The following is a 16,679-nucleotide window of genomic DNA, read 5'->3' on the forward strand; positions in this document are numbered from 1 at the left end:
GCTCTGCGAGTGTCGAGGCCGAGGCAAGAAATAAATCCAACGCGGCAACCGAGCAAGCCAGAGGCCCAGTTGCCAGTTGAGATGGCATCCTTCGCCGGCGGCGCTGTGATGATTGGCCGCACCGTGTTTTTGTGAGATGCTGCGCGCTTGCCCATCATCACCTGGGCCGAGCTCGAGCCGCGCTTGGGGTCGCTAACGACACACAGGTCCCCGTGTGTATTTATCGGTGAATCGCGCCAACAGTGCAATGCCGCACCTGCGCCGTGGCCACCACCACGTACCTTCACCCCCGGCGAGGCGAGTTACGCGGTGCGCTTTCAGGCGAATAATTGATGCGCGAGATGCTGTCAGCGATAAGGGTTGCGCGAGAAAGGCCGATACGCATCGGCGTCCGGCTCATTGGCGATGCGCACCTCTGGCTGGGCCGTGACGTGTGGACATACGATGCGGCCCAGTGCGGCCCCGACAAGCATCTAATCGTCACCGGGGTGATAGAGGGTCGTTAAATCCAGAACGAGCGGCACCCATGTTTATTCCAAATTTGTTTTCCAAAAGTACGGCCATGGCGCCGGGAGCCGGACGTCTACTTCAACCGGCTCGCTATCCAATCGTAGTAGTGCGAGATCCGCGTAGCGATCAGTATGTCGTCGTTCTCGCACCCGCCGTGACTGAAGATGCCCACCAGGTACTGTGGGGCCTCCACTTCCGGCGGCCCATCCTGTTTATCCCACACAATGTTGGCCCCCGATTTGAGGCACTTTACATTGCTGATGAACTTCGTTTCCGGGCTTCCCCTCAGCAGGCACAGCTGACCGTCCGCAAGCGTCACATTGAGGCGCTCCTCACAATCCCGATCGTACAGAGGAAATACCTCCACGAAGACCACGTTCGGTTCGTAGTTCTCTGTAACGAGGAGACGATACTTAGGTTCAGCAGGAACTCGGAATTGATACGCATGGTCTTACGCAAATGGACGGCGGTCGATCGCAGGGGTGTGTGCGTCCGGTTGCTCCAGAGGCACGCGGGGAATACGTGGGCCGAGGGCGTGATGGCTGTGGCCAGGGTGATGAGGGCCAGGTCGTGCAGGCCGCTCGTCTCGTCGTAATCGTCGTGTACCGTCACGCGACGAATCGGTTGCACCAGATAGTTGGTGTCGTCACTTGCCCCGAGCGCACCGATCCGCGCCACGGTCGGCTTCCAGCTGTACGTCTCCGCACACCGGGCCGTCGTGACGAGGGCCTGCGGTGTGATCAGGAACCCGCTGCACGGGAACGACAGCTTCCCTCCGTTCAACGGCCACCCTATTTCAGCCTGCCGATTAGAACTGCATTAGAATCTTCCACCGCCCCCCAGGAACGGCATCCAGGCTTACCAAGGAGGCCAGATTGTCGTACTGCGTCTCGTTGTTGTTCCACCCGATCCAGCGCTGCTTCCGAATGGCCTGATACCGATCCTCGCAGCTGTCCAGTTGCTCACGCACCGGATTGACACTCGGACTGCGCGCTATGTCCCCCCACGGGCAACAGATGATGGACCCGTTCGTACAGAACGTTACCGTACCGACGCCACTTAGTAGCTGCGTGGCCACCAGGCACCGCTCGTGCGGTACACAAATTCCGTCCGATCCATCCCCGTTCCGACACTCATCGCTCGGCCGCAGATCGGGATTGATGAACAGAACGGCCTGTGACGCGGAAGTCGACTTCCGGCCCGGTGCCATCATAACCGACCGTAGCCAGGCCGCGTGTGGTGCAAGGGCTATGGCCACCGCCGGCATCCCGTAGCCACACGGGCCATCGAACAGACTGAGCCCGAAAACGTACTTGAAGAAGGCCCCATCACGGCCCACGTATCGCTGCACGGGACCTCCTCTTAGCGTCTGGCACGCTTCCGGTACCATCCAGCGCTCATCCTCAAAGCACAGACTGTCGGCTCCGCTGAGGCCGGCCAGGCTTCGATTGGCGGCCACCTGCAGACGGGACGAACATTCCTCCCAGGGACGCCGCTCAACGGCAGGCAGTATGAACGTCGGAACTGAATCTGAAACTGCCCAGAAAAGGCGTGTAGCGATTTGCACCGGAAGCCCCGAGCATCAGCCAGTACTCACTGTCTCCGTCGTTCCGGTCGGTGTAGGTGTGCAGCTGGTTTCTACCTACCCCGGCCAGATCAACCCGGTCAGGAGCTAAGTCAGGTGGCGCGAGCCCAATGCATGCCGGAATCACTTCCGCCCGGTTCTTTAGTTTGATCACGGCCAGGTTGGCCTTGGGCGTGGTCGGCCCATACTCGGGATGAACCACTATGCTGGCAATGTCGTACGACATACTTCGGTACCGGTCCTTGGTCCTTACGGAGGTGGGTTTCAGGCTGCACAAGGAAGCGGAATGATTAAGAGGCCTGACTGCTGAGACCGTAAGACCGAACGAATGAACAGGATACGTACCCGCCGGGAGTAGTGCCGACGACACACTCCGCCAGCGTAAGAACCGTCTGCTGGTCCACGAACGTTCCGACGCAATCGTTACGAGCGCCGCCCTGTACGTTCGGCGGCCACACTATCTGGACGATGTATTTCAGCGTTCTCTCTTCCGCCCAAGCAACCTGCGCGCCTAATTCAGGCACTTGTCCCTCACGCTCCTGGAGCAGATCGTCGACCCGGGGCCGAACGGGAGCGTAGTGGAACGCACAAGCGGCCGGGTGTAGTGCGCCGCCACTGACCGTACTGCTGAGCTTCTTTACCTCGGCCAAAATCCAATCTCGGAACGGAGCAAGCTTCGTGTACGCCCGTGTCGGTGTTGGGCATGACGCGTTATCGGCCACCTGTAGACCCAACACGAACGGGCTCGTTCTGTAGTTGTGAAGAAGCCTCATCTGTAGCACACCTCCACGAGACACGAGACACGGGCTCGGATCCGGGTTGGCTCGTGCCACACAGAACTGTTGGCTGGCACCAGGTCGGCAGCTGTCAGTCGGGGCTGGCACGAACTCCTCGGTGGAAACAAGCTTGCTGGCTCGTCCCGTTCGATCAGGCATTTGTCTCTTCCATCCTACGGCTTCGAGCAATGGAAAGGGCACGGCGTCGTACAACCACATACAGGCCGGACCAGCCGTTGGCTTCACACTACGAGACGGTGATCGATTAGATTAGATCTAAACCGCTTGGGGCACACTGACCTGATAGGTTTGGCCAGCTTCAGCAGGGCAATATCGTTCTCTCCGGGCCGGTAATCGGGATGCCTCGTGATGGTCACGATAGCTCGCTGCTGAAGACGCCGCTGCTCACGGTCCGGGATGGTCGAGTCGGGGAAGTAGCCGCCACCGCCCATCCGGACCACATCCGGAGCGGTCCCACTACAAGTAACGATAACGATCAAGTATGGGGCAATGTTTACGTTCGCCGATGCAACCTACGCGTCATCGATGCTGCAATGTGCCGTGCTGAGCACCACGTTTTCCCAGATCAGCACACCCATACAGGGCCACTCGATGGTTCCCGACTGCCTGGTCCAACCTATTGCCACTACATACTGAAACTCTCGTGTTTCGTTGTAAGGCACTGCCGGATCCTGAACATTAACTTCCGTTCTGCCGTATCGTGCGTAGCGCAGGTGGCAGTCTGCAAAACGGGAGTTGGGATGAAGCGGGGGTTGGTAACGCCAGTCAACCGACGAACGCCTTACCATCAAACTCCGTCCGTTCTCGGGGTATGAATGGCAACCCGTCACCGTCGAGGCTCATGTCCAGGGGTAGCAAAGTGAAACCTGCCGATAAGGAAGATCACGTAATCGTTCTAAGCCTAATTCCGCGACCGGCCTCACCATTTCCGATGGAGGACAGCGATAGGAGAAGCAGCAGCACCGTACACCGCACCATTCTATTGACGCTGCCGAGCGGAGACTAAAACAATGAGCGAGGTAGTTCAGTTCATGAGGTACCCGGTTCGCCACACATACTCTGACTGCGGTCAGTACGCAAATCGGGGAAAAAATCCGTAGCAAAGTTTTGCTTGAAATCCCAACAAGCCCCAGAACTGGTTTCAACTATCGTGCTTCCCGCACTGCCGCATCCATCTAATCAGTAGCTGGCTTGTAGATGTAGAATATCAAATGCACCAAGTCAATCGAGACATGGGGCGTTCAATGTAATAGTTTTATTTCTAGCCTTCAATTGATGAAGTCAAGTTACAACCTGAAGGTGATCGATTCAGTTCCAGTAATCAGTAAGCACTTCGACGAAAGATGGCAAAGAGATATTACTCTCTAGAAGCTCATTATTAGTAACCGGTTTCGTTTTCCTTCGCTCACGACTAAATAAATACTTAATGAGTAATTGTTAACACATATTTCGTGTGGATTAATAGTCAGGGTACGTTTCACGTCGAGAAACAAACGGAGGCTTGAAATTGAGATTTTTCAGTAAAATCGAAACCTTCGATTCTGCTTGTTGCAGCCAAACTGGAACAAATTCCGCTGCGCTTGTGTCGTCTCAATTTGAGGGTTAAAAGGGTTAGAAGAACTGGCTCGTATTTATAGAAATTGTAGGTTCTATAAACTTAATTCTATTCTTCTACCATCTCTGTTGTACATTCTGTAAAGAGAGTATCCCAACTTTCGGAACCAAAAAATTAATTTACTTATTTCTTTTTTTATATCTTTTAAAGTAAGCCTCTAATAAAATAAAGCTTTGGTCACTAGTGTACCTGACGGATCTACCGGAAACATGGGACTAGAGCCAGAGCAGACGGCCAGGTGCAAAAAGAATGAAAGATCTGACAGTCTGACAGTGGAGAGAAAGAATTTATAATTTTTCACACATCACGAGAGAACAAAAGACGAGCTACAAAAAGGTTTTATAACGTGTACATCGCTAAGTTGAATTGAAGATGATTACTGGGAACATAAGCTTAACAACATTTGTTCTAAGAATTGTACTCCTTAAAGCCATTTTTTTTAAACTAAGGAAAAGAAAAGGTCTTGCGCTGTTCTGGTTGAGGTTATCGATAAAACTTCCGTCACAGGGGAAACTGTTCGGAAGAATCTTCAGGACACATTTAACACCTATTCTTGGTATCGCAAGCAACAAAATTAATTTCGATCCCTTGATTGTATGCAGGCAAATCGGCAATGCATTGACGATTACTTCAATGATTAATGTAAACATCGATTCCAACAACTCCACTCATGAAGTTCATTCAAAACACTAATTTATTGGTAACCTCTGGTCTCCGACATTAAAAAATTCGTCAAGTTTGCTTGAGGAACTGGTAACCGCAGGTTCTTCTTAACCAATCTTCCTCCAAACCACCTATCCTGTGAACTCTATCCGTGGGTGCTAGTGTCTTCATTATTCTAATGACATTCGTTGTGTCGGCTGCATTTGCCATACAATACTTATTTATTGAATCTTATTTAATAATTTATTATGGATTGGCCCTAGGTTCTCTGAAAGACAAAGTTCCCCGAAGGAGACATAACACATAGATTGGTCGATTCGATTGATCTGTCACGTAAATTGCGTAAAGGCTCTTGTTTCGTAAAAATAGAGCAGCTGTTACTAATGATAGAGCTGACGAATCTACCGAGAACTGGGGCTAGAACGAACGGCCAGGCACAAAATAGAATAAAAGACATGATAGCCAGTGCAGAGAGAAAGCATTTTTTAGATCCGCATCACGAGAGAGCAAAAGAAGGGCTTCCAAAAAGCGTCTTTTGGTTTTGCACATCGCTAACACAAGAGTAAACTGATTAAAGATGGTTACGAATAAATTTAACAGTTCTCTTTTTGAATCTTAGACCAACGAACTGAGCCTGGGTATTTATATAAAGACTAATGGCCTTAAAACATATTCAGAAGAAGACAGGTTCCGGACAAAACATAGGCGATCTTCGACCCTCGAACCATCGACTTAATTAGTTGTTTCTGGCGTTGCTCAATCTTTTGCAATTTTATTTAAGTACGAACCGTGATTTAAGACAGCCCCAGTGCGCGGAATACAATGTATTCGTCTACTGCAATGCAAGTATGCCCTCCGAGTGGAGCCAAGTTTTTTCCCCCAAACCGTCGCCACAGTAGTCTCTGGGGTCCTCCGCGTTAATGCAACCTGCTACCACTTCAGAATGCTCCAGCTGCGACTCGGCGCAAACTGAATCCGGAGTGGCCAGGGGGGGGCGGGGTGCATGCTTTCGCGTCGGGGCCGGTGCGTGCCTCCGGCCGCATTTCGCGCAGCCGTTCCGTGGTAGCGGTAAATTGAAATGACAACTGCTGGCCGCTGCTGGGCGCCTTATCCCCGCGTGGATCCCGTCCCCGAAGATCTCATGACTGATCTGTCCGCACCTCAGATCAATCATCGCTGCGCACGGTCGCCACCGTGGCGCGCGCACAGGAGCCTCTCCCAGAAGGTGGAGGGGGCCAGGAATCGCGATGTCGCAGGACAGGTGAAAGGAACCGTCCTCCTGGCGGCGGCGTCAGCAGACCCGTCGAGCCAGCTGAGCTGAGTATGTTGAGGCATGCGAATGAATGCGACAATTTGTCGCAACATTATGATACGCCACCCCGCTTGTATCTGTGTGCCAAGCCCCTCGTCGGTGTCGACCTAAGGCCAGACTCCGGTTTTTGCATTCTTCCCCGCACTTTGCTGCCTCACGGCCTCGGCGCTGGGCCGATTGCCCCCCGGGGGAGTCGGCCCGCAAAGCCCTCCTAACGGCCAAATGTCCATTTCGATCCATCAATCAGCGGCCTAAACCCGCCGGACACGTGACTACGTCCTGCTCAAGGGGTCCTCCGGTGTGTTTTTATGCGTGTCCCCCAAGGGCAGCGCGTTCTGAGAGTTGTCTCGCCAATCTCGACACATGTCGGCGGAGATGACAGAACCGAGCGACACAAAAACATGATGCTGCGCGCATCGAAAGGTGCGCAAAGATCTGAGACATGGACCAACAAAAAAACCCAAGAACAAAGCCCCAATGCACGCGGAACCGGAGTCACCGGAGTGCAATTTATGATTCGCTTCACGAACCGGGAACGCTCCTGGCGCAGCGGGAAGTTGCAGATTCTCCAAAGCGCCGTACGCTACTTTATTTGACAGCCCGCATCCGGCCGGCCGCCAGCTGATTGACAAGCGGCCGGGGCCGAACATGCTTGGAATTGTAATTTAATTATGCCGGCGGAGGAATGGAGCGAAACGGTGGCACACACTTCCTGGGATGACCTCGACATCGGCCCCGGTAGTCCAGCAAGTACAGTGGGGAGACGTCACCTCCAGCAGTTCAAGTGACCGAGGACGAGACTTGTTCCTGGACCAGCATTCTCAGGGCACCCAAAAAGTCAGACTACATGACTCGTACCTGACTCCGAGGGTCCGCCTAAAACCTAATTGGGATAACGTGACTTCAAGTCGGACCTTACTTCAAGCACACGATTTACAACCCCCGTATGGGCCGTTCACGTATGGGCTAAGGTGAAGTACTAGCTATGGGCGAGATTACGACAGGTCTCTCCGGACCAACCGATAGTGATTCCTCTGGTTCGTCTGGTGGCGTTTTGCGAAATCTCCGCGCCGACAGTTCCTTTCTGTTTGTGTCCACTCTCCACTCGCCCCGAGTGCCCGAGAGAAATATGAAGTAGCAGCCGCAGCAGCGACTTTAACGAGCAGCGACGTAAATAATTTTCGAATTAACAAATCACCTGACGGCGCACCACCAGACTCCGGCAGAGGTTGGAACTGATTGAACCAATTAAACCGGTGAACGTGAGCGGGGGTCCGCGTGGCTGAGCTTTCGAACCAGACCACAGACCCGACAGGGGCCCCCGGGTCCTATCAGTCATGGCGTGTAACTTCGGGGCAGTGGCAGAAGTTAAATTGAAGTCATCATAACGGCCAGCAGTCCGGCCAGTGACCCTCCAGCTGCAGCCGCCCATCGCTCAAGCGATCGGACATCATCGAAACGGTAGCAGACGATGAAGTAGATTAGTGCCCGTGGATTCATCAGCGCTGCCAGCCCAGGAACGCAGGACAATTCCTGCCCCGCGCTGGGTCCCGCACGGGCTAATTGGTATTTGATGTCCGAGCCCGACGAGAGCGCGAACGGCGAAAGGTTCGCTGGCCGCCGGTCCCGGATCACACCTAATCGCGAAAAAGCTCACCAGTTAACACCTTTCGCCTCCGGTTCCGCTGCATTAGGCTCTGGACGTACGTAGTCAAAGTGGTCAGGTGAGACCGCGCCACATACCACGCCGACACGCCGACCGCGCCAGAGAGACACTAGCCCCGTTTTTTTTTTTTCGTGACAAACATAACTAATTAAAGTCATCTCTCGTTATCGTGTGCGACAAATCGAGTCTCCCTGGCCGACTCCGACTAGGACTGCCGAGGAGTGCGCCCGGGCGGCGACGTGACGACGATTACGGCGACACGTCACCACAGATCCCACCGATTGCTGCTCCTTCGGCCAAGCGGAGGGGGGGGGGGGGACCGGAGACCCGACACATACTCCACACACACGCGGCGATCAGGTTGGGTCACTCTCGGGACCCTCTCAAAGAACTGGCCACCAGAGGGCGGTGCTCCTCCTCGTCGTCGTCGCCACCGTCGATGGAGGCGATGGAGTCATTTGTCGCATAAATTAATTTTTGCACCCATTAGACGGCAGGCTTGGGGTTTTTTCCGCTCCTATGCTCGCCACCCATTACCGCCACACGTCCCCCGTATAAGCAGGAGGCGCGAAAGCATTTTCCAGCCCCGCCGGTCGTTGCGGGTAAACATGGGGTCTTTGGAGTAAAAAATAAACATCTCTTAAACCGGCCAACAGCGGGTCTTCTCCTTCGCCTCACGCCACACGGGACTGAAGCAGCTGAAGTGCCGGTGCTGGATGGGTGACGAACACACGCTCACCCCTCCGTAACACCCCGTGGTAAGCCCCCCCCCCCCCGGGCGGTAATGAACCGTCCGCTGGAAGGGCATTCCGAAGTGTGAGAAAATTAATAACCGATGCTCGGAGATATTTGTCCCGGGTGCACCGCGGCACAGGAGATGGTGTCGCTGTAGCGAGTTCCATTTTTTTGCTCGTCTACTGCAGCTACTACTTCCGCCTGCCACATGGCCGTTAAGGGTAGGCCCGAATTCGGTTAAAGGAAGGCAGCTTTATCACTTTCTTTCTTTAACACTTTGTTTTAGGCCATTTATTCTTTTTACACACGTTTTTTGTTTATTTTCATACTTTACCTTTATGCTTCGGTTATTCTTCGTTTCATTCTCGTTTTTAATTCTCTTTTAACTATTGTCATATTCATTTATAAAGTTTCGTAAGCCCAACTCTGTCAATTATAAGGTTGCCTGAAAACAAATCCATTATTTTCTCGGTGAATGGCTTTAGTGATCGACATTTCGTAAAGTATCCATCGTTCAGCTTCAACTTTATGCTCGTTTTAAGTAAAGCTGATACTTCATACCTTAAAAAATGCTTCCACTGTTTTTGGCTGTTTCCATTAATTTGTTTGGGTGTTAACAATGGAAATCAAGAGAAAATTCAGAACATTCTACAGACATTATTCATGGTGTTTATGGTGCAGATTCGGTACCAGCTAGTTACGTGTAATTTTGGTTTCATCGATCCGTATTAGTTATTTTTGATGTTAAAAAAGCACCTCGCATAGGCAGACTGACGTTATCGAAAATGTCCAAATAAAATCACAGAAATAATCAAAGTTGATCGCCATATTAGTAATTAGAGCATCGCGCAGGAGCTAAAGATCAACCATCAGTTTTAAGCCTACAGTCTTAAGCCATTTGCGCAAAGGTGAAGTGATGAAGTGATGAGCCCAAACGGTGGCCAAACCCGGACTAACGGCCAGGAAGGCCTTCTTCTGAGTATATGGAGGGATTTGAAAGGACTCATTCATTATGAGATGCTTCTGTGCGGTCAGATACTAAAATCAGATCTCTACTGCACCAGAAAGCGATGAAGCTAACGATCGACCAGAAAAGGCCAAAATTAGCCAAAATGGCGAATAGTCCTTTCCTTACATGATTATTATGATTATCACCTTTTTCGTGTATTGCAAAACTTCCAGAGTGATAAGAAATTGAGATCAAAAGGAGATCATGAAAATAGATTACTCTAGTGTTTTGCCAACATGGACCAAGACTTCTCTAAGAGAGGCACTATGAAGCTACCTTTAAAATGACAACAAATTATGCAACAAACCGGTCCCTTTGTTTGAAGCAGTTCGGATCATCGGAAACATTTTAAATAAAATGTTTTAAATTTCATACAATAATAATAGATTTCTTTCTAGTCAACCTCATATTTGGTGCATTCTTCATTCTTCAAGGTTTGGCACGCTTCAAAATAAATTGGAGGCAAACCACGTTTCGTTCGCTATCACTTACTCGCTTATCGCTTATCGCTAAAAGGAAGTTCGGACCACGAGTACGTTACTCAAAGGGCCAACTCGGGTGACACCAAGAAGGTGGTCATTAAAACTCTAAATTCCTTGCCTTTCGCGTATCGTCGACGTCCACATGAAAGGGCGTCGATCGCAACACGTTTTAATTGCCCTCCCTCTCAGGAGCTGATGACAGCTGAAAACTTTTCGTTCATCAAACACTACGACCAACCGGTGGCAGGTCGTTGAAAACCGGTTCCCCCTTGGCAGACCGGTGATCGGTTTACATCGGTTCGGTTAGATCGATCCCCGGGAGGCCCCCAAAAGCAAGTGCGCCAGAGAGTACACGCGAAAAGTACATCGATTTTTGAACTGATGTTGCTCCTTTTTCACCGTGTTTGATCACATTCCCAAGCTTGGCGCGTTCCAACCCGCCAAAGTCCACCTGTAGTCCGGATCGTGAAGAGAAAATGGCACTTGATGTTGATATGACAAACGACCGCGCTACGCGAGAGGTGCCGGCGGTGGCCACCGCGGCGCACCGCAATCTAGAAAGTGGATCCCTGCGCCCCCCTCCCTTCACGACACCTTCCAGCGCCCGATCTGCTCTGCGTCGGTAGGCCGCTAGGCAGCAATTATGCACTGCCCCGGCACTCTGGCGGTTAAATAATGCTGCCTCCCGTTGGCTGACGTTTGATAGACTGCTCTACGACTGATGCCTGAGTTAATCTTTCCTCACTATCTGAGGGCGGCCCGCAATCGAAACGCATCGAAACCGTCGCCGCCGCCACCGCCGCATGCCCGGCTCATTTGTAGCGCCCCCATCCCCCGAGAGAGCTGATTAGGGCTCGGGCGAACCGGGCCGCGACCCGATTCCGCCCGAGTCACATTGCACACATTGCGCACAGAATTATGTGCACCGCGGAACATTCCCAGACCCGGCGGCGCAGACGGGCGGGCGAAAGGATCACGAGGGGGCGCGCACACAACACGTGACGACAGTGGCGCGCCACCGTTGACTGATCGGCTGACGGATTGCGCGATGCGACGGAACGGAAGAGCAAAAGCAAGACCGGTTCCCGCGGCGTAGGCCGGAACCTTGCTCGGAAGGATAATTGACTCATTGACTCAAAGCGCGCGGGAATATCACTTGAAACCTCCGAATCCGCAAAACGAGCGTTCACCTGCGCGTGTTAGACGACCTCATTATTAATTAGCGCCGCGCGACACTCAACGTGCCTTCGTGGCGCAATCGGTTAGCGCGTTCGGCTGTTAACCGAAAGGTTGGTGGTTCGAGTCCACCCGGGGGCGGCTCGATTTTTTCCCACTTTTTTTCTAGTGAAGTGTGTGTCCCCGAATTGCTCGCAGAGTGTGTAAGTATTGAGAAGGACCTCTATTGAAAAGGTGTACCCCCCCGGAGAGGCCAGCCCCAAAATAAAGACTTTCAAATCTAATCGCACGGCGCGCAGTATGCAAACCGCCGTGGAGCTGTTTTCTTATTTATTTCCAACCAATCAGTCCGTGGGTCTAATTTTGATAGATTCACGTTCGAGCAATTACGACACACTCCTTGTTGCGGGTGCGCCGTGGTCGCCTGGGCTGCTGTCACCCTTAGAAAGTAGAAACCCAAGCCCAATCGCTCTGTGGCTGCTTCCCAAAATCCAGCCCAGCACACGCGCTGCTAATGATCCTGTGACAACATTGTAGCGCGCTCCGGTTGTCCCCGGCCATTCAATTGCAAAACAAAACCGAACCACCCTCCAGTGGCCCCCCGACCTCTCTCTCTCTCTCTCCCGCTCTCTCACAGGGTGGTCCCACATTCGCGGGCCACGATTTTCACACACAACTGTGACAACCGGCGGCAACCCGTGGTCTGGGCGCGCGGGTCTGCAGGCTCCACTCCGTCCTGTTTTCTGCAATTGATTGATTTGATTTGATTGAATTTCATTTATAACTCAATCACGAATTCGTTGCGCTACCTTCCCTTTTACGTGTAGAGTATGTGGGGCTGCTGCTGGGAAGGCTGGCTTTTGCTCCCGAACCCTTTGCAGAGTCCCACGGTGACCTAGCTCCCCACATTCTGATTCGTGATTCGTCTTGTCGCTCACATTCCCACTAAGAGTGGAACCTGTGGCTTCTGCTCCAATAGCCCCAGCCGTGGAGGTTGGCAGTTTTTGTTTTCAAACATGGCTAGGCGAATTAGGTCGCTCGGTAGCTGCGGAGAGCCCACAATGTATGTCATCGGTTCTGCCAAGTTCTGAGATACATTTTTTATGGAAAGTGTTGAAATGATCTGCACGTCAATACGTACAACGGATCCGCTTTTCGCTTTGTGGTTTGCTTGCTGTGCAGAGATGAAGAATCAAATTCTGACGGAACCCAAAAGACAAGGCCAAGGCTGTTTGGGCAGTAATAACGATCTCGCTTTCTGCGATATTTTACGTTTATTGTGCTAACTTTGTTCCTTCACCTTCGAGCCTACACTTTGAAGTCACCATCCGGAGAGCCCTTCAAAGTAAAGTGGTCGGGAACAGTAAGGAGTCACACGGTGCCAAACAAGGGATGGTTGTGAAGCGATATGGATCGAATAGTTGACGACCAAAGTATGGGACCAAAAACTAGTTTTTGAAAACATCAATAGGACGCTCTGGCTCTAGCCGAGACTCTGCAAATGCTTCCAAGCTAGAAAACTAATAATAATAATATAACGATCTCTAACATAAAATGTCACGGTTATTTACGGTAAATCTTGATCTGCTAGAAATGAATGCTTTGTGACTTTTCAAGAGAATAAAAAAATTGCTCAAAATATACTACATTGTAGAAGCAATACAACATCATTTAAATATAACATTCTTTTATTCAATGATGCGTATTAGAAGGCTGAATGTCATTTTAAAATTAATGACAAATCGAATCCTTCTCCTATTGAGCACCAGAAATTCTAAGCTCCGGCTCGGTCTCCTAAGGCCATATCGGCTTTTCGATTAGAAATCAGAACACAACTATTGAGGAAAGTAGCCAAACTATGTGTAACCTGTGGTTGATTTTGAAGAACATCTTCCGATTAATCGCTGTCTGCAGGATGCAGTCATAATCGCTGCATGAAAAGTTCCTCAAGGAATTTTCTGATTAAGGTTGGCCAATATTAAACTTACCTTCACCGAGCATGCCATACATCGTACGGCCAGTTTTGATTGGGGCCAAAAAGCCCTTGATTGGGGCCATCAAGCGCTATCGATCGATCAAACGAACGAATGGGCGAAGATCCACCACACCCAAGGGGCGCATCGGATCGTGTCGCAACCACTGCCGGCTCCGTGGACTCCCTCTGCTCGGATCGGTTCTCCTTCATCGATCACCAAATAGCACAGGCCCTCACGAGCAACTTTATCCCTTCGAAAACGGCACAATCGACTCGGTTGCAACCTTGCTGCTGCTGCCGCTGCACGATGCACTTTTTGCGACCCCCCAACTGCAAGCTGGAAGCTGGAAAACATTGTTCCTCTTATGTTTGGCACCCGGCCCCGCGTGGCGTCGAGTGGCACAGACAGCATGTCGCGCGGTGCGCCCCACGAAGGATTGCATCAAAACGGGGAAGGAAGCATAGGCATTAATGGCCGCACCGTCGTTTAGGTCATGTACCCGTGTGTAATGCAATGCTCACAACACGACGACGACGGCGACGGCGACGTGGAGCGCTCGTCAATGGCCCACAGCAGACACAGCATAGCTCGGCAGCATAGAGATCGTGTGGAAAGTCCGCCCGCTGCATGGAGCGAGGACTGCACATTAGAAGCAGCAGGAGCAATTTGAATGTGATCACGAGCGAACGCTTCAACATAATAATGCTGCGCCCGCCATTCTTCCCGCGGGTCGAGGTTTCTCTCTCTCTCTATCGCGCTCTGTGTTTTGTTTGGGCGCGAATTCCAGCTTCCAAATCAAAGCCCGCGCTTTTCGTGGAAAACCCCTTTCGCCGACCCCGTCTCCGACGAGCTAGGTTTTGGGCTAGGTGCGTGCTGAGGGCTCTCCTGACGAAATAGCGATGGGAATTCGAAAGGGAAGTCGGCGATCGCGTCGCGTCAAGGGCTGTGGTTTCTATGCAGCCCATGCTCCTCTTGGGTCGGAGTATCGAATGCATCGAATCCAACAGCTTGTCTCGATTTTTGTTTGAGTTCTGCAGAAAGGTCCAGAATGTTATGGATTACTTCTGATAGCCCTGACCAAAGCAACGAGATTCAAATATGGTGGAATGGCTATGTTCAGTCGATCGCAAGGTCGATCAGGTTTTAAATTGAGTGTTGAAAACGATAGAAACCTTGTATGGCATTAAATTCTCTAATCACTTCCCATCACTAGGGTGTACACTTTTCTACGATATAAAAGCCATTTGTGGCCGCAAGGTATGCCATTGAACGCTGTGCAGTGTAGTTTGCCAGCAAAAGCAATTGAAGTATATTGAATTTTCTTTTGACATTTATAGTATACTCATTTTTATGAGCATTACAAAAGGTCTGCAGTATTTCACTTGGATTGGTTCTGGTTCTTCAATTCACGAGTTACACTTTCGCAACTCTCACGCATCAAATTTTTCAAAAGCAAGCACCAACCTAAAAATGGCCCGGGTCCTTTAGTTTAGGTGCAATTGACTAAAGTAAATTACCCAAACCTTAGAAAGCGTAAATATCGAGCGAACAAGCGAAAGGCGTTTGGCTTCCTAATAGCTTCTTTACTTTGGATTGTCCTGGATCTTTGATCAACGAGTTGAGTTCTAAATTGTTACCGAATGTAACACTGTGGACAAAAATTTGAGAGCATTTTTATTGTGTACTTGATAGGGACAAATGTTTTTATTTCCAAATTGGCATCACTTTCACCAACAGTTGTGTTAAATTGTACGTTGAAATACTAGTTACTGTTTGCGATGTCAAAAAGGTTGAATATGCAGCAAGCAGAATTTCGGTGAGCAAGCTCCACCAGAAAAAGGACACGGCCAGGACGACCATCAGCCACTCCTCAATAAAATCAAAGAATTCATGCTCCAAAATCGTCGATTGACAGTTCGAGTTATTACCGTTCCTTGTTGGAATATCGAAATGATCAGTGGAATCCATTATGAGTAACCATTAGAGGCTCAGAAAAGTGAAATGTTCGTTGGTGCCAAAAAAACGTGATGTTTTTGCATCACATTTTCATGATCATTTCGTGATCATCTCTCCGTAAACTGTGTGATGTGACTTCTGGGCTACTCATGCTAGTTTGCATAGAAGAGATAGAAACCGAAACGAAGAACGTATTGAAGGCTTTACCGGAAGAAGACTTTGTGAGAGATCACATCTCTACATATTATCATTAGAACACTGAACACTGCAATCGATTTCTAACATCATGCAGTCACTTTTTGTATTCTTATTTTCCATAAAATAGCACATCCACCGTATAAGTAAAATGGTTGACCCAAAGTGTTTGCCCACCGTAACTCGCCGCTTAGTTCAGCCAGGATGGCGTGACCTGGCGGATATCGAAAAGCATAAATCTGCAAAACCTTTTTTTTTCTCCAGCCAACCGTCAGCGGCCCTACAATAGGGTCCGAGCGCCTCGAATTCCTCGCCACAATCTCGATGATTACCGCCACATACTGAAAAGGTGAAAAATATAGCGAGGAAGCGAGTGGCCGACCCGGGTCTAGGTGGACCTCCCGCAATGTGCCGACAGCGACCGAAGCGGACAGGAACAACACCGCGGATAATTAATTACAATGCGCGAGCCACTGTTAACCAGATCCTGAGCGAGGCCCCCGGGGCACCTACCACCTATCTTGTGGTCATCTTGAGCCGCACAAATCTGTCGGTCGGTTCGGACAATTCGTTCTACGAACCGGGCCTACCGGGTGTTGCAACACTCCGACGGTAGCCGGGCACTGGCCGCGGCTCCTAAATCTCTCGCATCACCTCGATTGTGATCGTGTGCGGTCCCCCTACGTTAAACAATTGTCGGCGCGGCGCACAACACGTGTCCCAGAACATGTCCAAATCTGATGATCTCTGATTCTTGGCCGCGCGCCGGCTTGTGTAACTTCGGTGCCTTGGTGGCCGGCCACACGGGCTGTCACCTGTGCCTCAAGTGCCCGGGCGCCTCAAGTGCTTCGGACGGACGGCCTGGGATGCGGACATTCCCGTCGCAGTGGCTTCAAGTAGCGCTCCGGTACTTCGACGCGCAACTCAAGGTAACGCTGGCTGACTGGAGCTGTGCTGGCAGTGGCTCACCCACAACCTGAACTCGATGCCCCGGAATCGCGG

General features: G+C 51.0%; 1 protein-coding gene and 1 non-coding gene across 2 annotated transcripts; one reads left to right on the forward strand and one right to left on the reverse strand.

The window, feature by feature from the left end:
• Positions 1-491: 491 nt before the first annotated feature.
• LOC131215383 (uncharacterized) lies at positions 492-3,686 on the reverse strand. Its single transcript, XM_058209772.1, has 7 exons — positions 3,409-3,686; positions 3,172-3,348; positions 2,441-3,118; positions 2,108-2,364; positions 1,373-2,046; positions 966-1,311; positions 492-903 (listed from the first exon to the last, which is right to left on the reverse strand). The coding sequence occupies exons 1-7, from the start codon at positions 3,678-3,680 to the stop codon at positions 584-586; spliced, it is 2,724 nt and encodes a 907-aa protein (XP_058065755.1). The 5' UTR covers positions 3,681-3,686; the 3' UTR covers positions 492-583.
• A 7,931-nt stretch (positions 3,687-11,617) lies between these two features.
• On the forward strand, positions 11,618-11,691 carry Trnan-guu (transfer RNA asparagine (anticodon GUU)). Its single transcript has one exon. It is a non-coding gene; the product is annotated as a tRNA-Asn (tRNA).
• Positions 11,692-16,679: the final 4,988 nt, after the last annotated feature.

The sequence above is a fragment of the Anopheles bellator genome, chromosome 1, assembly GCF_943735745.2.
Source record: "Anopheles bellator chromosome 1, idAnoBellAS_SP24_06.2, whole genome shotgun sequence".
Taxonomy (NCBI): domain Eukaryota; kingdom Metazoa; phylum Arthropoda; class Insecta; order Diptera; family Culicidae; genus Anopheles; species Anopheles bellator.

Excerpts from the sequence above, each read along its gene's own strand:
- LOC131215383 (XM_058209772.1), bottom strand. The coding sequence starts at position 3,680 with ATGGTAAGGCGTTCGTCGGTTGACTGGCGTTACCAACCCCCGCTTCAT. Across the intron at positions 3,349-3,408 it reads CATTGCAGCATCGATGACGC|TGGGACCGCTCCGGATGTGG; the intron begins GTAGGTTGCATC and ends CGTTACTTGTAG. Across the intron at positions 2,365-2,440 it reads GTCGGCACTACTCCCGGCGG|CCTGAAACCCACCTCCGTAA; the intron begins GTACGTATCCTG and ends TTCCTTGTGCAG.